General features: G+C 40.1%; 1 protein-coding gene across 5 annotated transcripts; it reads right to left on the minus strand.

The window, feature by feature from the left end:
• Positions 1-19,985, minus strand: LOC113167638 (potassium voltage-gated channel subfamily KQT member 2-like). Of its 5 annotated transcripts, XM_026368422.1 has the most exons (19): positions 19,687-19,985; positions 12,977-13,067; positions 12,759-12,885; positions 12,261-12,436; positions 11,013-11,138; positions 10,770-10,880; positions 9,513-9,608; positions 9,292-9,386; positions 8,619-8,678; positions 8,112-8,141; positions 7,301-7,354; positions 6,206-6,411; positions 4,452-4,499; positions 4,153-4,170; positions 3,215-3,320; positions 2,803-2,934; positions 2,210-2,278; positions 1,303-1,396; positions 1-1,146 (listed from the first exon to the last, which is right to left on the minus strand). In XM_026368422.1, the coding sequence occupies exons 1-19, from the start codon at positions 19,983-19,985 to the stop codon at positions 295-297; spliced, it is 2,790 nt and encodes a 929-aa protein (XP_026224207.1). In that variant the 3' UTR covers positions 1-294. The 5 variants fall into 5 exon arrangements, with proteins under 5 accessions (XP_026224207.1, XP_026224208.1, XP_026224209.1 ...); XM_026368423.1 differs by lacking the exon at positions 7,301-7,354; XM_026368424.1 differs by lacking the exon at positions 2,210-2,278.
• Between the last annotated feature and the right edge of the window lie 1,105 nt (positions 19,986-21,090).

The following is a 21,090-nucleotide window of genomic DNA, read 5'->3' on the forward strand; positions in this document are numbered from 1 at the left end:
TGCTATTTTTCTTTTTGATCTAGATCTCAGTGGACACAGTGCAAATGTAACTAAGCGTTGTTTGTAAAGCATTACGTCACAAACAGAAAGGTTAATAAAGGACGACCCATTGTTTTCATCATCTCCAGTAATACATTAATCATCCACTTAATTTAAAATAGTCTGTAATAGTATCATCATTAACAACAGTCAGTCGAGTTGGCTACACTGTCTCGTGATAGGTCTCCTGTTGGCAAATGAAGCACCAGTCTCTTCTACCAAAAGCCTCTCTGCCAGGCAGCAGTCCTCTCTGACCTACTTCAGACCTGGCCATCCCCTCTCTCCACATGAGACCTCTCCGGTGAAGGACAGAGGTGAGGGAGCAAAGAGGTCAGAGTCTGTATCTGATTCGCCCTCTGCTATGAAGGGTCTGACCCTGGCACAGAGTGAAGGTCCAGCTTCAGTCCCAGCTCCAGCACCCCCTCCTGAACCTGTAAAGAAAGAAGGCCCAAAGAAGTCCTCCTTGGCCTGAGAGATGCTGAAGCCGCTGAAAGAGCGCTCCAGCTCCTCGTGATCAACAGATGGGATGGAGAGGGATGTGTCACTCTCCACAGCAGTGGCATCCTGCTGACACCTCTGCCTCCTGTGGCGCCTCCTGCTCTGGGAGCCGCTCTCTTTGCTGCTGCCACCCGGGCCAGAGGAGGAGCGGTCGTGAACCGGAGCAGGTGGAGGGGGAAGGCGGAACAGGGTGGGTGAATGATCCCCACTGCCACCAAGTGGCGAAGGGGTATTAGCCACACTGCTGTTCCAGGCAGGCTGGCTGAGGGGGTGCTGCAGCTGGTGTTGCCAGGAGGTAGAGGGACGGCTGTGGCTGCCAGAAGGAGTACCCACCGATCTCGCCACAGGCCGACCCAGTAATGGATCTTTCTTTTCCAAAGATCCATCAGAGCATGGGACTTCAGCAGCTGAGCACGTCTTCATTTCTTGTAACTCCTTCACATCTTCTTTTCCTTCCTTATCCTCCTTGCTCTCTTCTGGGCTGTGGTAAGGCGGGGCTGGATAAGGCTCTTTGGAATTGAAAAAGGCCTCTGTTTCAGAGCGAGGGATACCCATGCGCTGCACATATACATTAACGAGGAAATCAAGTTTCCTGTCCATGCAGACCACCTGTATGGAAAAAGAAAAACACAGAATTAAGAAATTGTGTTTCATTACACGAAACAGGAAGCTATAAATACATCAACACCAGGAAATCTAAAATCAAAAACACTCAGTGAAAACCAACTTGTATGGCTTTTTAATACCTGAGCATGAAATTCTTACCTGTTTTTCCACTTTGACCAGACGTCCCATCATGCTCTGGTCTTCTGCAGCCTCTCCCTCAGCTTTAGGACCTTTACCAACTATCTGGTCAACTCTAGCATTTGAGAAAGGTAATGTCTGAGATTAAAAAAACACTATTCTGCCACAAAAATTAAACTGCTTCTTTATTGAACAAGTTCATGATGCCACAGTGTGACGGATTTCTACATGAAAAATAAGTAAAGAAATAATTTATGTCGATGATGATTTTCAAACTACAAATAAATGTGTTTTGAATTAATGAATGATGGTCCAACACTTGAGCTTTTTCTTAGAATGTATAGATTTCAGTTGGTGGATGCATGCATAATGAGATTAGGTCTTTAACAAACAAAGTGTGAATATAATGAACATTTTATCTCGGGCCAAAATGCATCACATGGCATGCTTTCGTTGTGCTTCATGCTTCATTTCCATTGCATCCTGTTGGGGGAGCTGTCTCTCTGTCTTTCTAGTATGAGAGCAAGCATCTAGCACTGTCAAACCCCTGTTGAGTGAGGCCATATGACATAGCTCATTAATATTTAGTGAAAAATCCAAGGTATGTTTCACCTATTTGGGCCTTTCTTTATAGATGGTGCTATCTATGCTTTAAAGACATAACAGAACTAAGGGTGCCATGGACAATCATTCCATGGCACCCTAAAAAAGCTGTGCACAATCGTTGAAACCATTTTGATTTAGATTTTAAATCTGCTTTATAATGTTTCCTTAGCTTAATGAGATAGTCGCTTGGCTTAAACTCAAAAGGGGTTCTATTAATCAAAATAATAAGGTAGCATGTAACTTCTCCAGTACTTGGACTATGGTATAAAGAGCATAATGCTGGTAGAATGGTCATTCTAAAGGTGCAGTCTGTCAACCTAACCTAGGACCTTCAGTGGACTTCTTATGGCGAGGTGTTGATGGGGGAGGGGGCCCGACAATCATATCTATCCTGGCAAGGCACACAGAGACGATATGAGTGCAATGCAAAATGAAGCAACGTGGGAATCACATCAGCTATGGAGAACAAGTCTCAATATATTCCACTCACAAGACATACAGTGAGTTGGACTTGCATTGTGGATGAAAAGTGTATGTATTTCACTGTTGGAATATATTTTTTTTACATGTTAAACCTTCAGGGGATCAAATGTGAGCAGTTTATTTGTGAAAGATCAATATAGAAAACAGTGTGAACTGCAGTATACTGAACATCAATATTATGAAAAATCAGTAAATAAGAGTTTACTAATATAAAACTGAGACCTGAATACAACACATGTAGCTGGGCAAATGAAACAGGCAATTTAATGACGTGTGTCACAACATGTGTGTATCCAGTGACACCATAACGTGATATTATTACATCACATTTCTACTTCTATACTGAATTAAAACACATTACTGAATTATAATACTATAACTGTAACAGTAAATAACTAGCTCAACTATACTGTATAATGAGTCTGTACTTGCCTGGACTGTAGGTTCTTAATACGAGACAGCATGTCCAGGTGACCTGCAGAGTACTGCTCAATCACATCCATGACATCATAAGGCCGCAAGCTCTCTTTGAATCTCCTCTTTGATACCAGGAACTTCATGACGCTGAGGAAGGACACATTGTTTTCACACATGCCAAAGTCAAATAAGTAGACACTTCATAGCAGGTGGTTTGTTGAAAAAGCACAGGGGTTACTAATGGCATGGCTAAGAGTACCAGAAGGCCATGACAGTATAAATATTCTTTTATTAATAAAGTGAAACCTAAGTTATAATAAACTGGCATCAAGGCTAGTAAAGTTAACTCCATTAATACAAAAAGAATGTCATAAAAACAAGCCACAATGTGAAGAGCTACAACACTCCCAATAAAGCAAACTCTTACCAGATTGCCCTTATTGTAACCTTCAATCCTGGAGGCAAGTCTTGAGTGAGAAACTCACAGTGGCAGCTTTTATCATCACCAATTTCTTCTCCTGGAAGGCTTGCCTCTACGGAGCAAAGACAAGGACATTCTTAACCAATATTTCATTATCTTTCACACAACCAGCGTCAACAGCAGAAGCAAAGCAGAGCTGTTGCTTTGAGCTTTGAAGGTGCAAAATTCAATTACCAAGTTGGTTTCAAGCCAGTTAGCCAGTTTGTGAGCGTAGTGAGCGAGCTTTGTGGACAAAAAAAAAAAAAAAAGAAACACTTGGTGCAGAATTGAAGGATAGTTGAAGGATAGGAATGCTGATGGGATAAAGCTTTACTGAAACCTTTAATGACAAATACTCTCTTCCCACCACCAATTACAGTCTAGATTAGCATTATAACTACTGTATTTAGTTTAGCCAGAAGGCTAATGTATTCATTTTGAAATATAGCGCAGAGAGGAAAAGGTGTTAAGGCCTAATCACTGTTGATCAAAAATTTGATGAGAATCTGGTAGGGAAAGTGAGATCTTTCATGCAATGTAAAGCAGGGTTTTGGGGCTTTTTGTTTCTGGGTCAATTTAGGATTATCTAGGCACCACTTGACTTGAACCCTGGATTAACTTCTACAGTCAAACTGTAATTAAATATGCATAAACACTCTTAACAATCCTAATGACTACTACAATCATTACATGCTTGTTCTCAGCTATATCCATGCTTCAGACCCTTCAGTCAACACCGGGGGAAAACACATATAAGAAACATCCAAATAAAAAGGGTTCATGTCAAGTGAACAAATCTTCACAGCAGTTTTTGGCATGCAGGTTTCTCAGACTGGTGAAGCTGATTCGTCTTTTAATTGTGTTTTGACATAGAAGCCAACCAACAAAATATCCCAATGTCTTACTTATTAAACCTTCAATTGCTGCAAAAAGAGAGAGAGGAGACATGGAAAAAGATTTGTTATGGATTCTAGCAGGATGACAATGGCAGACAAATCAATTCCAAACATGGGAACTTGTGGAGTCCACTGAATGGGTGCTAGTTCATGTTTGAAAGGGTTGGGCCCTCTTCTCTTACATTTTCACCATCAACTGTTACTATAAATCTTTATGTAACACAATTGGTAAACTTTACAAACATATCTAGACATTACAGAGTACATTAGAGTCTAAACTGAAGACTTGTCATGATGACTTGTCTAACCTGGAGAACTCTTCCGTCCAAAGTCTTCGTCCTGCATTTCAATCAGCACTTTAACATGCCATGAAGCGGGAGGAGAAAAACAACTAATGAGTATTGCTTTAAATTGTTGTCAACAAAAAGGCAAAGAAATGGTGACGGAGAGAAATATATTTGCTGATAGTGATTCGGTGGCCTGGATGACATATGGATGTATTTGGGTTGTCTAGCAAAAAATGGTAGCTGGACACCAGCATCCAAACCAACACTCCTCCGTCCACCTGTGTAATGTTGAAATGCCGGTTTGTCTTCCTCATATGTTAGAATCCATGCAGGAGTAACTTTATAGAGGCTTTACCTGTTGCTTGCTTGGATCAACACACTGTGAATGCTTAAACATACTGTTTGTAGTCGTTTAGGTTGGAAGACCAATTACAGCTCTAATTACAGGAATTACCTAATGTACAGACGTGAACAAAATTGTTGGTACCCTTCGGTAAAAGAATGAAAAACCCATAATGGTCACTGAGATAACTTGAAACTAACAATAATAAATAAAAATGTACAAAAAAATTAAATCAGACATTGCTTTTGAGTTGTGGTTCAATAAAAGCATTTTGAAAAACAAACTAATGAAACTGGCCTGGACAACAAATGATGGTACCCCTAGAAAAGATTAAAAATAACTTGACCACAGGGACATACTAAACTAAAGTGTGTCCTGCACATATTGCACATATCATTCACAAGCTTTAGGTCCACGGGACTGTAGCCAACCTCCCAGGATGTGGCAATAGGAGGAAAAGTGTTGCCATCTGTGCACGGTACAAATAAATCTCAGGACTATCAAGACAATTTGGAGCAAAATGTGCTGCCCAGTGTCAGAAAGGTTGGTCTCAGTCACAGATCATGATTCTCCAACAGGACAATAACACAAAACACAGCTAAAAACACCCTAAGAACAAAACACTGCACTATTCTGAAGTGGCCTGCTTTCAATCCAGATCTAAATCATATTGAACACCTGTGGAAATAGCTGAAACATGCAGTCTGGAGAAAGCACCCTTCAAACCTGAGACAGCTGGAGCAGTTTGCTCATGAGGAGTGGGACAAAATACCTGTTGACAGGTGCAGAAGTCTCATTGTGAGTTACAGGATGGCTTGATTGCAGTGTTTACCCCAAAAGGCTGTGCAACAAAATATTAAGTTAAGGGTACCATCATTATTGTCTAATGAAACTGTAAATGTCATCGCAGTGGATTTGTGGGAGAAAAAAAACTCTTCAACTCAAAACTAAAACGACTGTTTAACTCTATTTATATTAAACAGCATATTGGTTAGTTAAAATGCTCAGCATACCATAGTTTTATTGGCCTATTATTAAGGCTTGTTTCTCTCTGACCACAATTACAAGAATGATAACAGTAAATGTAATTTAATGCATAATTTTTGAATTTTGATGTCTGTTTTATAATACTCCAAATGAGCCTTTAGTTGCGTCAAAACTGATCAACTGACTTTTGGGAAAGATGCTTATTTGAGCTTTTTCTGAGAGCTGAGTTTATTATTTTATGATACTCTTCCAAATATTCCACCTTTACCTGAAGACATTTAGAGGGAAAATACATCATTTATTTCACTATGAGCCACTGGCTTCGCTTTTTCTAAAACAAAGGTACTGCCTGTGACACTGTCTTTGTTTGTCTAATCCTGGTCTGTACTATCTGTGATTATTAATCTGGTCAGATGTTATTTTGTACTGTGTGGAGATCTCTCACCCTCTGAGTTTTGGCGTGAGGTGCTGCCTCGGACTCTAAAAGCGTGCTTCGGTCCTCGGTTCTTCTCAGTGAAGCTCCAGCTCTTGGTGACCTTGCTGGGACTTGCCTCAGCCCCCTCCTCTGCCCCCGGTGACTGGGCCCTTGCTTTTGCAGCAGGAGCCTTGGAAGGACTGGGGAACACCTTATCCTTCAGGCTGGCTTTGCGACTACAGGGAGCAAGCATTGAGAAGGGAAATTTAATCAATTGAATTGTTTTTTAACCATTTTTTCAGCATCATTAATTGAAAATAAAGTAACCGGTTATCTTTATCCTACTGTTTAGATTGTGTAATCTTGGGATTTAGCAGAATTCAGCACTAAATAATCTTACCTCAGCAGAATTGCAATTTGGGCAATCTCCTACAGCAGAAGGAGCCATGTCCACATACGAACATAGTAGAGCATTCACTGGGCCAGGCAAGCAGCAGGAAGCTACAAGCAAGCATGCATGGGAAGCAAAGTGACACTGCACATCTCAAAAGGAAGGGCTGTGGTCTTACTCTATGCAAAAAAGTGAACGCAAACCATGCAAAAATAATTCACTATTATACTGTATGTGCTGCCTGATTCATGGGAATTGGTCAAAAGAAACATCATTTGTTAGGTAGTCAGCAATATGCACCTTGACTGCTGAACAAAAGTTTATAAGGGCTGATTAGGCAAAACAGGCAGCAAGCAAAAGAACAGCATAAAGACATTACTAAACAGAAACCATAAATCAACTGTGACAGGGCGGTAAACAAGGATGTATATCTGACTTTTTGCTGCATAAAAGGTAAAAGGTGTTGGCAAATTAGCTCTTGTGACTTATTTTAGGCATAAAACTGTTCATTTACACATCCTTGACAGAGCATTACACTATACTAGTGTAAACTAGTCTGATATTTATTGTTGAGTGAGCGATATATTAACTAAAATATTCATTTTCAATGATTCCTCTACCTGAACTGTACTCCTGTTTCAAAAGGAAGAGGAACAAAGGTAGGAATGATATGAGACACATAGACTTGCAGTGCAGTTGTTAGTATCTGTGTAGTATCTGTGTAGCAACTATACCTAATAGTTCTCGGACAGCACCCACAAAGTCTGTCTTTGTGTGCATTTTCATTACTGGAGTGGTGGGCAGTAGAGAAGACACAAAAAGGTAAAATAGTCGTGGATACAGTCACAAACAGCAGTGTGTGCTATACTGTGATGCCAGTAACACTTTATTTCAAATATATTCTATTGTTGATTATTGTATTGTCAATACGATAGCAGATAAAAATGCTTATCAATAACTGAATGATGTTACCTCTTCTTTTTTTTTTCACTAGAATTAATTAAAATTGCTGTTATTACCTTTACAAACTATGCAAATGGATTAAAAAGGGACTAGGTTGTGATAAAGTGTTACCACATTGTCAGTAATTACACTTGTTTCTTTTGTCAACAGTGTGACAAAAATCAAGCAAGGCTTTTAACGTGTTCAAAATCACTTTTTCTCAAGGTGATGCTGAAAGCTTGAGTATCAAAGAACAGCTTGTCTGTGAATATTTAATAAAGCAGCTAGTTGGGGTACGAGGCCAAAGTGAGCTGATCTTTGAGCACCATGTGAGCAAATGCAGCATGACCGTTCTTGAAGGAGGCACTTAACACAAAGCCAAATCCATTTCTGACATGTGTGAGGACTTACTGTAATGCCTTACTCACACAAACACACACACACACACACACACACACACACACACACACACACACACACACACACACACACACACACACTCCCCCAAGAAGAGTGCCTCAGCAGCAGCTAAGAGCAGACTTGAAGAGAAGCCAAAGGGAGGTGAAGAGAGATTAAAAAAAAAAAACAAATCAGATCACAGACCTGGGAGAGGCCTCTGGCTGAGAGTCCTTCCTGTGAGAAGAGAAGACACAAGCTGTTAGGTACACTGTGGAAATCAGTCATGTAATACACCATACATTATCATCAAATTGCTCCATGGTGTTAGGAATAAGTTGCAATGCCAAAAACCACTTGTCAACTAACAGGAAGAACAGGAAGAAATATTATGTCAAGCTGTTTGATAGTAAAAGAGGCACTGCTGCAAACCCAAATAATAGACAAGACCAATGAATTCTTGGCATTTAATTCACTAAATCAGTTGAACCAGGTGCTAATTCTCTAAAGAAGCTGGATCTTATGTAATATCAGCTGGTAGAGTAACGTTATCATAACGTATTACAGCTGACCACTTTCGTAATACAAATAGTTCCATGAGCTTTGTGATCTATAATAAAAATAACAATAAACTAAATCAATGCAATCTGCCTTTGTTAATTAAAGATTATTGCCTTATCATGCAACGATCGGCTCCGTAACTCCTACTCATACCTGAAAGACTTGCTCTTTAGATTCCTCAGCAGGTCAAGTTGATTCAAGGGTGGGATAAGTCTGCAAAAAAAAAAAAAAAAAAACAAAGAGCACCTCATCAAGATGTTTCAATCAGCTCAGTATGGAAAGGTTAAATCTTGCCGTTGGGCGCTTTGAAGCTAATTCTATGTTGATAGACAGTTATCTGTTTTGCTGGTCATAACCTTTTCACCTGAAATTACAACTGGATTGATAGAAAACCAAATGTAATTTTAACTAGTGCAGACAAGCAGCAGCTCGTCATCTACTTCTATTTGCACACATAGCTGAAATCTGCATTGTCAAGCACTGGAGCCTTTTTGCTGATTCATAAGTGGTTAATTTTACAAAGTAGCACTGGCAGTGTTTATCTTTTGAACAGCAATTCAAAGAGGTTCTGATGTCACTGCCAAGACTCATCTGCTGTAAAATTACCCTTATTAAAGCAGAAAGTGAAAAGCAACACCAGAGTGTGATTATTCATGGCAGACAGTAGTATCTGAATCAACAAAGGAGTTTGGAACGCAATAAGACGAGGACATTGTGTAGATTTTTTATTAATGTGGCTTCTCAGATCTTAGCAATGAGGCAAAATGCGATATGGGAAAACAGTTGTATTTATTGGAAATTCTGAATAATGACTTTTATTTCATACCGATACATTGGAACAGATACGTTCTGCTCGTAAAACTCCCAAGTGCACAGCAGATCCGTGCGGGAAAGGTTGGTTGCATAAAACCTCCAAGCAGCCTGGATGGACAAATACAAAAATATTTTTAGCTGTTTGTCAGAGCACAAAGCATCTATCATCTCTGCCTGATAAGCCTGTAAAAGGTGATGCTATCATAGAGGGTTTGTTATTTTTTTAAACTATACCTGGATGAGACCTGCTGCAGGAGTACGTCTCTTCTCAAAATGTTTCTGTCGGTGTTGCTCTTGGACTTTCAGGGCAAAGCCAGAACCCAGGATGCCCTGTGTAGATTCAGGGTGAACAGAGACACCCATTCAGAGATGTGTGACCTTTAATGACCTCTATTGGCCAGAAGTTAGAATTGCAACAACAGAAAACTCTCCTCCAACATCCTGTAAAACACTTTTGCCACAGTTCAGTGAACAAAAACATCCAGTGAACAGGCAATATCACAGATCTGCACATGTCTGCAAAGCCTGGAGGTAATGGAAATGCATGAAAATGCTGATTTTCCCTACAGCCATCAGACGTCAGTAAGGTAAAAATAGTGACTGCTTCCTGAGTTAACTGAGTGCTGATGCAGCAATCCACAGTATAACACACATTTTAGGTGCGATAGACTCAACAGATCTAATGCTGAGTATGAGATCATCAACTCTCAGTTGTAATGCTGAACATTTAACAGCATCTGACTGGAATTACATCAACACATTTCTGAATGCAAAGGAAAAACGACCAGAGTCTTTGTGGATTCAGAGGAAGCATTTAGCTTACTGCTAAGATCTAAGTGCCACAAAGCAGATTGCAGATACTGATTGCTGCAGAACTGTAATAGACTGAGAACACATCAGATGGCTGCTACATACAGGGCATTTATCAAATCAGATATTTCATAGCTGAAAAACCACAGTTATAAGTGTTGTGCATGCTGCTTGTTAATATTACTTTCACTTGAACCTTTTCAATAATGACAACTCAATATGTCTGCTGTGGAATATATCCATTACCGCCCTACATCTTCATTGAGCATATGTTTAAAATAAGGAACCAAAAATGTTGTTAAGTGCGCTGTAGTGGGATTCCGTGTAAGTGCCCTTTGCTAATTGTTTCCCAAACAATACACCTGTCCAAACAGTGGCACTTAATTAACATTAAAAAGTGCCTCCAGCTCTTCAGCATCTCTCAGCCAGCAGACTTTGCAGGAGCATTTATTTATCCCACTTTATTTGTTGTTTTTATTAACTGCAGCTTCTAATATAAAAACATAAAGCTGAAAAGTGCTAAGTTTCTACTGTGCTGGTGGAGCCAACGCTTCTTGGAGGGGTGAAGCGCAGTGACACAACACCATTAAGCACTTAACACCATGATGGACGGAAGCTAAAGCAACATAAATGTGCTCTTCTGCTACCAACACTGGGTACAAAGTACTCCCTCGTACTTACAGCAGGAAGTGCAAAGAAGGCCACCCCGATCATGCTGAATGTGGCTGCCAACAAGCGTCCATACCAGGTCTTGGGAACCTTATCACCATAACCAATGGTGGTGAGAGTGATCTGGTGAAAAGATAAACCAAGATCAACATTAGCCCTCCAGTTATTTTATCACTACATCAACGAGTGCTAGTTTTAGTTATTTCTCAAAATGTATGCTGTCAACATACTGTTTTATTATCAATGTGGTCTTACCAGTCCCCACCAAAGAGCATCAGCATATGTCTCAAACTCATCATTTAACTCCTTTTCCACAGAGTAGACCAGAAATGAGGCCAGAATCAGACACAGAAAGCCTATGTACCAGGCTGTGATGAGCTCCTACGGAGAAAAGCAATACAATAAGCATCAGGGGATTGAAAGTAATAAAGTGTCATCTGCAATGCAGCATAAACTAGTGATGTAACCCCTGTGAATTGGTAAGAAATGTCGTTCCGTAATGATGTTGGACATGATCACATGATTACAGGCCCTCTGAGACAAAATAAGGATTTCATAAACGTCATTATTTCCCTTAACTCCCTGTATTGTGCACACACACATTCTCTCTCTCTCTCCTTCTTCTTCTCGCCACATCACAAACAAACTTTCCACAGCTTAATAGCGTGGGGAAATAATTCTATTTTAAAGCTCATTAAAATAAAACTGAGAGAAATGTGTTTTCACAACATGACAGAATTACATGGAGGAGAATCAGCTGAAAAGAATGAGTCACTCTGCAAAATGAAGAACTGAAACTGTTTTAACCAACATTGTGGTTGATGGTTCAAACTCCAAGTGAAAAGATTTTGAAAAAGATTTGATTTTAATATATATATATATATATATATATATATATATATATATATATATATATATATATATATATATATATATATATATATATATATATATATATATATATATATAATGTTAAGTCTTTAAGGCTCTTATTTTTTTAAAGTTCTGTACAGGTAAGATGCTCTTACTGCTGTTTGTGCACTGCCATGAAACAATTCACTGCCACTTCTGTCTTACACATCCTACTGTAACATGACTCATGGCTCCAAGCTTTCAAACTAGGTATAACACCTAGGTATTTATGCCTAAGGTCAATATGATAACATCAGAATATTCCTATTTTAATCATTTCTTAGAGTGCTGGTACATTTAAATCCCCACAGTAGGATTCAGGTTCACTCATAGTCTGATTGTAGAGTTAAAAATGACTAAAAATATTAGAATTAAAATTTTGAACTAAAACCATAACACGGCCTACTTCACAAAAGAAGTTTAGAGACGTTATCAAATGCTCACTTTAACGCCATAATCAGCTATGGTTTTAAACAGCACATACGAATGACCAGCTAATAACCCCCAACGTCTAATCACAAACTTAAAAAAGGTAAAGGAGCAGTCAACACCTTGAGAATGTGTACAAAAAACATGATGCCAGTCACTCACCTTGCTATGGGCATAAACCACAGATCCGAGCAGTTTCCAGGTTCCTCCGCGGCGGTCCATGCGCAGCATGCGCAGGATCTGCAAGAATCTCAAACTCCTGATGGCAGAAGTGGCAAAAACATTGCCCTGAGATCCAGCTGCCAGTACTGATACTGAGGCAATCAGCACCATGATGTCTGGAGAGAGACACAACATACACTCATAGATATTACACACAGCAAGCCAAAGATACAAGGACCAAGTCGTGGTGAAATAGCAATAATGTTCCTATGTAGTTTGAAAGTTGACTGAAGGACATGGTGTTAGTGATAATTACTGAGGACTATGGTAACGAATACATGACTCATAACAAAGGTGGCTATCATCACTCAAACTCTCCTGCAAATCACACAAAACACAAAAACACAAAACACAGTAATGTGCATGTTTGTTTCTTCTGAAAGAGCAAGGTGAGAGAAGTGACAGGCAGCAAAACACAACTCAGCCCTGTTTTCTCACCTATGACACAGAAAGGCTTTCTGGCGAATTTTAGCCTTCCTCTCCACCCTCTGTATCGGCAGCAGCAGCCAGCAGCCCATATCCTTACAATGTACTCCACTCCAAACACCACAATGGTCACAATTTCCTTAGCAATGAAACAAAATGATGGAGTTAGCCCATCACGTGACATGTGAGCATATGCAGTGGCGTTTCACACCAAATAAGATAATACCCACCAGGATGTACAAGGCACTCTCTGAGCTATTTTTGAACTCTCTGATGGTGGCAAACACTGAGAGTATAAGACAGGAGAAGACCAAGAGGAACCTGAAAGAGAACAAAAACATTTGTAAAACTTTTTTGTACAGAGCGACATCGCATTTACTATAAAGGATAAATTGCAACCTGGGTGCCAACTCGAATATGTGACTATCAGCTGACGTTGCCATCCACGGGCCTCAGAGTTCATTAGGCATTAGTGACTGTAGCAGTGTGTTTACTGGCTGTTGGTCATTATTTGCATTCTGTAGAAGTCATTAAAGATATTTATTATATTCAAATCTGATGAGCATTAATGTCATAGCCAGCCAGAGGAGATCACAGTGCTTTCCTGGGAAGTAGACTACGTGTGATATGAAGAGGAAGAGGTGCAGCAGTAAGCCTGATGAAACCTGAAGCAGGGTTTTGACAGCAAGTACCTGAAAAGAGTACATCAGTTACACTTCAAACAATAATCTGAGCACAGGATCAGTTATTATTTAAACATTAAGCAGCCAGTCCCAATTAAGCTTATTGGTGTATCGCAATGGCAAAGCCTGTGTACACGCTAACTCTTTATCATATTCTTTTTTTTTGTTTGTTTGTTCCACTTCAGAGGATTAAAAGATATGCCAGCAAAATGCAAAACAAGCTATTTGAAAATTCATCTGTAGCTGAACCGTATGGAGGTCCTTCTCTCTACAAAATATGGGTGTTTTTGGTGGTTCATGCATCATTGATGGCTGCAGCAGTAAAAGCTTACTTTGTAGGGAGCACTGAGAAAGCTTTTATAACCTTCTGCCTGAAGTCTGTAGTGTTTCAGTATAGTTTTGATCAATAACTGTATGTATGGATCTGAACGTCTTCTCTGATACTTTGATTACATTTATTTAACAGTTAAGATAAGGCTGTGATAAAATTAACACTGTATGATTCTGGCCATGTTTTAGTTTTTGTATTCCAGGTCAGGAAGTGTTTGTCCTTTGTCTCCCTTGTAAAATTGATCACCTCCATCACCTTGTCTAACACGAGTGAAGGTGTAAATTAAACTTTGGGGTCAGTTTAAATGCATTTTATACATCCAGCAAAGCGATTTTGAAGATCTAAGGTTTATAATACTGTTTATAAACCAAACTGTTTCCCCAAAGTCTAGAAAGACGTGTGTTTTGTTGATTCATGTTGCTCCTGCTCTGGTTTTTTTGAAGACGTCTGGCATTTCCGCCCTCCACTGCAGTTCAGCCAACCATATTAAAGCCTGTCAATCACACCGTAACCCCAACCCTAAAAATACAATATCTTTTTATGTAAACTGAAAATATGTCTACAAACAGGCCACAACAGGTCACAACGCTGCATTGATTAGACTGATGAAGATATGGCATATTTAGCATTGAAAACTCAAAATGACCATAATCAAAACCCAACACAATAGCAAAGTGACACTTTTTCAAAATGACATTATAGGAGAGCTTTAATTTTTTTTATATACATGTAAACAATGAAATGAAGCGAGCTGGCTGCAATCTAATTAAACATCAATATGTGCAACTTTACTTTCTTGGTCTTGCCAAGCTCATCAGTAACTACTAATGAGACACTTGCTGATAAGGGAGAGAGACAGAACCTGCCTCCTAAAGCAGTCATATGATTAACCCCAACACCTGCTCATTTATTATTCATTTATAAAGACAAAAGTCCCCAAAACAATCTAACACGTTCATTTATAGATGTTTTATGTGCCTTTTGGTGAGTGGGCTTTCACCTTTTTATTTAATTTAGTTACAAAAAAGGGACAGAAATTCAACTAGTAAACTGTATAGTAAACGTGAATTTTTCAACATATCATGCTGATTTAGTAATGCGCTACAGCTTTTACTCATCGACGCAATAATATGAGGATCAATGATAAATTAAAATAATCTTCCGACACCACATGCCGCACTACACAAACAGAAACACACACATGATCCCAGAGCTCTATTTTTACCCCCATTTGATCTGGATTGCCACCAATGTCCTCAATAAAATCCCAGTTAGGATGAAAATCACACACACTGTCGCAGCTGACAAACATCTACACACACACACATCAACTTGCAGCCAGAGACGTCGCAACGAAATCAGAAGAAATGTGACTATTCAGAAACAATCAGCCACGTTGGAGGGACTATTGTTGGAAGCAGAAAAGCCTGCATTTCCTCCTGAGCTGCAGATAAAGAGCCATTGATTTGCCCGCTCAGCACAGCATTGCCTACCCAGACATACTCATCATGCTAAATTTAGACTGTGACAAACTCAAGGAGAGCAAATAATGAAGAAAGGATTTTTTCATTAAGCAAATAGCGTCTGTAAAGACCATGTGCCTGCAGTGCACGGTCCACTCAGTGGGCTCTTCGGGGAAGTCTGAGCGTGATGATGATGTCTCACTGTTCTTGTGTCAATGAATACACCAGTGACCCTGCTAGTGTAGCTCGCGGTGTCAGTGTGTTCCTTATGAAGCTCAGAGTTGCTGCATGCAGAATTCACTGCAGCTATACACAGCTTTGCTGTTCTGAAAAGAGCAGTCTTCACTTTTTATATAGTGTATAAAAATGAGTGCAATTCAATGACATCTTGGTAACACGTTATCAGGCAGTCAGTAATTTACAGGGTCATTTTTGTGTATAAATAGGGTATTAAAATACGTATAATACATTTATAGGGTATAAAATGTATGCAATCGTATGTCGCTGTTCTCTGTTTTTACATCTTTAATTACAAAATACAAACATGGTGGTTTAGCATTTGTTTCTGACTTTAGTTTCACAATGTACACGTTACAGTATTTACAAAAGTATGATTTATTTTTCCTTTACTCCACCCAGTGCCTGATTATTACTCACTTATTCCAACTATATCTTAATAAGTTGGAACACTCTATATATCTTAATATATACTGTAGTTCATACACAAAAATTACAAAATTACAGTCTGTATGCTGTGACCTCAGCAATATGAATAAAATGATTTATGTTTATACTGACCTTATACTTGACTAACTGATTAATTACCTGAAAATATTTGAAGCTAACATGCTATATGTAAATTTCATTGAATTCAACAGCTGCTTAAACATAGTGTATCAGTAGCATGAGTAGAAAAGAGTCTATTGTGTGTGATATTTCTCAAAGGTTTGCCTATATTAGCTATCATTAGCAAACACTGGTCATTCAACACTAAATGAGGCTGTAACAGCAAAACCCCAGCGTGTGTTCAGTGAATCACAGGGAGCTTTTTACGATAGATAATTATTATTTTTCTGGGACTTCTCATTAAAGTAGCAGTGGGAAACTTTAATTTCTTCATCCTAACCCATGTATAGATTACCACATGAGCCTACTGGATTCTTGTTTGAGCCCCAGAACCTATAGTTAAGCAACACACAGTGACAACAAAGAGATATAAAACAACAAAGAAACATGAAAGATTACTAAGAGGAGAAATAGAATTAGTACATGCCACGACCCACCAAAAGGATTTAGCCTTTTACTTGCTCACAGCAGAGCCCTCTTCTCCTAAAACAGACCATTCGATCACATACACTCCCAATCTTGGCACCAGCATCTGTCTGCTACTGTCCTCTGGCCAGCTCAGCAGAATAGAGAATAATTGGACCATGTACTCAATCTGTCTCTCTTAGTCACTTTAAGAAACTTTCAAAGAACCTTTGTTTTATTTCACTGATTGACCATTCTCCAAACTATTTGCTGTCCCACTCTCCTTCCTGTCATTTTCAGTATTACTCCTGTGTTCCACTTTGGTGCAGAACTGACACATCTTGTCATCTCACAGCTGCAGAGGCCTTTTAAGTTTCTCACACAGCTGGTGCTCCCTACTAGAGGACACCATAATGAGACTCCTGTTGGCACAAAATCAGCAACAGTAACTCTGAATATACCTTCACCAGTACCTGGCAATGCTGTTGAGCTGTCAAAAGATATACTGACAGACAGCAGCTGTCCTTCTGACAACAGGCTGCTGTTGCTGTAAAGGTTTGCACAGTTTCCTCCACGTATTCACTGCATGCTACATTTTACAAGATGTTTGATTCAGATTTACTGTGGAATATCCTTAACTGGAAATTAACTGATGAGGAAGGATGGCCTTGGTCTCCGACAGCTAAACAGCTACACAGAGAAAGACAGCGAGTGAGAGAAACATGGAGGCAGCAGGACAGACGGTTTTCTGCATATAGGTACTCGTGTTTCACATATCGATCACTCACACATGCATTACAAATGAGACCGCAGAACAAAACACCTGCCTTACATTTCCAGAGGAAACCCTTCAAAAAGAAGTAGCTGTTGTCAAAGCACAAGCACGTTTTCGCAAAGTTCAAGGCAGCGGGGTGATTCTGTTTGCCAAATGCCGTCATTTGGAGCAGAGATAAGGAGAAGAATGATGATTTGACTGAAGTCAGCACATGATAGTGTTATAAATCATCTGTCTGGAAATAAAAAGGAGTAAGGAAATGAAATCAAGTGTGGTGACAATGAATAATGTATGAATCAGACAAACGGAAATGAGGTGCAGTTACTTTATGCAGATAAAGGTGTTGTGCTCTTATGGATTTGCTCCAACTACAAGTGTGAGGATGACTTGAAGTCTGTTCAGTTCTATCACCTTTGTCCAAACATATTTCTATTAGAGGGAGTTACACACAAATTTACAACTGTATTTTCAGATAACTCTAATTTTAGACTTAACACATTGTACTGACCCTCTTCTAACTAGGTTGGTCGGTGTAGCTTGGCTCTAAATGAGGTATTGTTAGACAAAATATAATCCTGCATTAGATTCAGCTACAGTTAAAACAAAAATTAGTCCCAAAAATGAAATAAAGCACAGTCCTTAATTTTTCTGTGGAGATAACCATAAACATGTTATAACATAACGCTGTTTACAGTAGCTTACAAAAAAATAAAAACAAATACAAAATCTCCACTAAGTTTGAGCATTGTCAACAGGATTGAGACATGTGTTCAGAGTGCCACTTTACATCATCTTTCAAAATGTCAACATGATATTCTTTCTTCCTGATCCCCTGCACCTGAACAAGGTTCAACCGTGTGATAGGGTTGAAGGTCTCTCACTTCATTCGCCAAACAAAAGCAGCATCAAGGTGCAAAAAGAGCTCAAGTTCGGTCTCATCACACCAAACAACAGCTTTCCAAAACTCATCCTCAAGTTTCCGATGTTCACGGCCAAATTTCAATCTGGCTCCGACGTGCGACTGCATGAGCAACATACAGCTGTAGACACTGTGAGGTGCCTAGTTATACTTCTTACCAACAATATAAGAGTATTGAGTAAAGAGTGTTTAACTAGGGGCTTTAACATTGATATTTTTTTACTGGTGAATGTTTTATGAATGATGCAAACATTGGGCAGAATTTTAGGAAGATAGTTGTCTTTAACTATCTGAAGCTAGCTGTATCTGAGTGATATCAGCCAAGGAAGTTCTCCACAAAAAACAAAAACGAATGGTGAGCAGGGTGTTTTGGCTGGCTGTTATAGTATTCAGTTAATATTTCAAACTACCCAGAGGGCTTTTGTGAGTGTGTGTGCGCCGTTTCACATTAAAGCACGGGATTACTGTTGGGTATCTAGCTGTCTCAGGGGAGCCTATGTGCTGTGCACAGTGAATTCCTTAATGCTGTGGCCATTTCAATTCCTCACTCCCAAGCATGCGGTATCACTGAACCAGAAGGATTTGAGGCTGTTTAGAGGGCAAACTACTAACTGCAATTTATGCACCTTTCAAGAAGAGAGCTTACTAATTAAAATGCTGTGTAACTATGTTGGTGTTAAATCATTTTCTGACCTTGATAGCAGTTTTCTACAGGTATACCTGCTTGTACAAATAGTTGAATAGTGTCTTCTGTGGCTTTTGAGGGGTCTAATTCACGATGCATTGGCCTCTGCAGCACAAATGATAACTATTCTGTTTTAATCCGCCTCCTGCAAGTCGCCCAACTTTGTGGAAGTTGATCACCAAACTGCTGCAGTGCTTCATTATTATGTAAGGATGGACAAAGGCTTTCCCCTACAGGTTGTTGTTGTCATTGGTGGCTGCTTGCCTCAATGCTGACTACTCATCACAAGTCACAGATCATCAACCTACATCTTGATGAGTGCATCAGGAGGAGGCTACAAAAGCTCCCAGACTGTCTCATCTCCTCCTGTAGTATCCAGAACACTCCCTTTGCCTGAGCAGATACAGAGTCGAGTCCACATGACTGTGCAGAGCCGGACTGCACCGTTAATTAGTGGAAGTACTGAGGCGGAGCTGTCCACAGACAGCGGTGCTGAAATCAAATGTTGGCGCAACATGGATTAATTCAAAGTGACTGTAGACATCTTACATCATTAGAAACACGTAGAGGGGGAAGACATATATATTAAACATCATCCCAGCATCAACTGACAATATGACACAGCCTAAGTTATAGCAGGACCAATGCAGGTAAAAAGATCCCCCTCCTATAATTAAGCTGTAGCCGGCTGGCAGCATGACAGCGTTTAACCCTTCAATGCACCATGAACATGATCATCAGCCGAATAACTCCACACTAAACCCATGACTCAGTGAAAGCAGCGTGCACCAAAGTAAAAGGCCACAGGGACAGAATCAACACGCATCACTCACACATAAGCGTGGTAGATGAACGCCCATCCCCGCGGTCTTTCCAGCGCATTATAAAGGAAATTCTGTAGTTTCCGATAACTGGCGTTCTTCTTCGACGGCCTGGGTCTCCCGGCGGAGATGCTGGACCTCTGTCTGCAGAGGATGCTGTTCCGCTTGGTGCTTTCCGAACCCGCAATGAGCAGCGCCCCATCCCTGCTGGATTCAGGAGCCCCCGGGTCCAAGCCAACAAACCCGACTTTGTGCTTCTTCTCTCCGGCTTGAGTTGGGTAAACCCCGCCGTTGAGAGATTTCTGCACCATCCTAAAGTCGAGACGACTCTAACCAGGAGTTGTCCGTGCCCTTGCCGCGGGGATGCATCACCGGTGCTGAGGGGTGTGTGCTGGTGGTGAATGCAGTCGGTGTCGGTCCCCCCTAGAAAACCAATTGCAATGTCCACACGAAACTGCACAGTGTGTGCGTTTACGTGAGCTCCTTCCGGCCACTAGACAGACACAGCACGGGGGGGAAACGCACACGAATCAGTCCAGTCTGATCACGTTGGTCATTAACAAATTAGACTTATCCGCATTCATTTAATGGCCCAGAAAGGAGCAATGCTGCAAAGTTAAAATGCACATACATCCAGCACTCTTATACTGCAACAACATCTGGCGTGGTTTGTTAAACTGGAGCATTTTGTGTCTTTATCTAAAATATATCCCGAGATAACCTTCATCACTCTGCACTCAACTGCAGCCCAAGAGAGAATCTGCAAAGAAGGCTTTCATTTCATGAGGCATGTTCATGCAATATTCATACAAGAAGCCTTTCTCAGACAGGGTAATGGACAGATAAAACTATGTCAATCTGTGTTGTTAAGTTTGCATTCACTGAGTAAGCACCTGTGCATGATCCAGGCAGTAACTGGTGAAATGTGAAAGTATTCATCAAGACTGATAAGACATGAAAGTGAGAATTGGGACATCTCGGGCTGCTTTGCAAACACCTTTTTGCACATTTTAGTGTAAAACAACCGCACCTGGAAGGGATATATGATAGCCAAATCGTATAGCTGCATGGGTCAGGTTAGCGAGACCTCTCTCCTCTCCATCATATAAAGATGTTAAGACATGCGATGTCATCTGAAGCAGAGTAAGTGGATTGAAAGAAGAAACCACTTCAGTTCACTTTCAGTAGCAGTTAGTCATAGGCTGCTCATATAGCGTGTACAGGCAAAGATGTGTTATCATTTTCTGTGTTGTGGTGTCACTGGGTGATGCGATACAGTGATTTCATACGTCTCAAACTGCAGTTATAATACTGTCTAAACAAGGTTTATACACAACATGTGCAGGAAACGCTGCAAAGTAAGAAAAAAAACAAGATAAACAGGAGATAAACAATCTTTTCAGAAGGGAAACCGAT

The sequence above is a fragment of the Anabas testudineus genome, chromosome 7, assembly GCF_900324465.2.
Source record: "Anabas testudineus chromosome 7, fAnaTes1.2, whole genome shotgun sequence".
Taxonomy (NCBI): domain Eukaryota; kingdom Metazoa; phylum Chordata; class Actinopteri; order Anabantiformes; family Anabantidae; genus Anabas; species Anabas testudineus.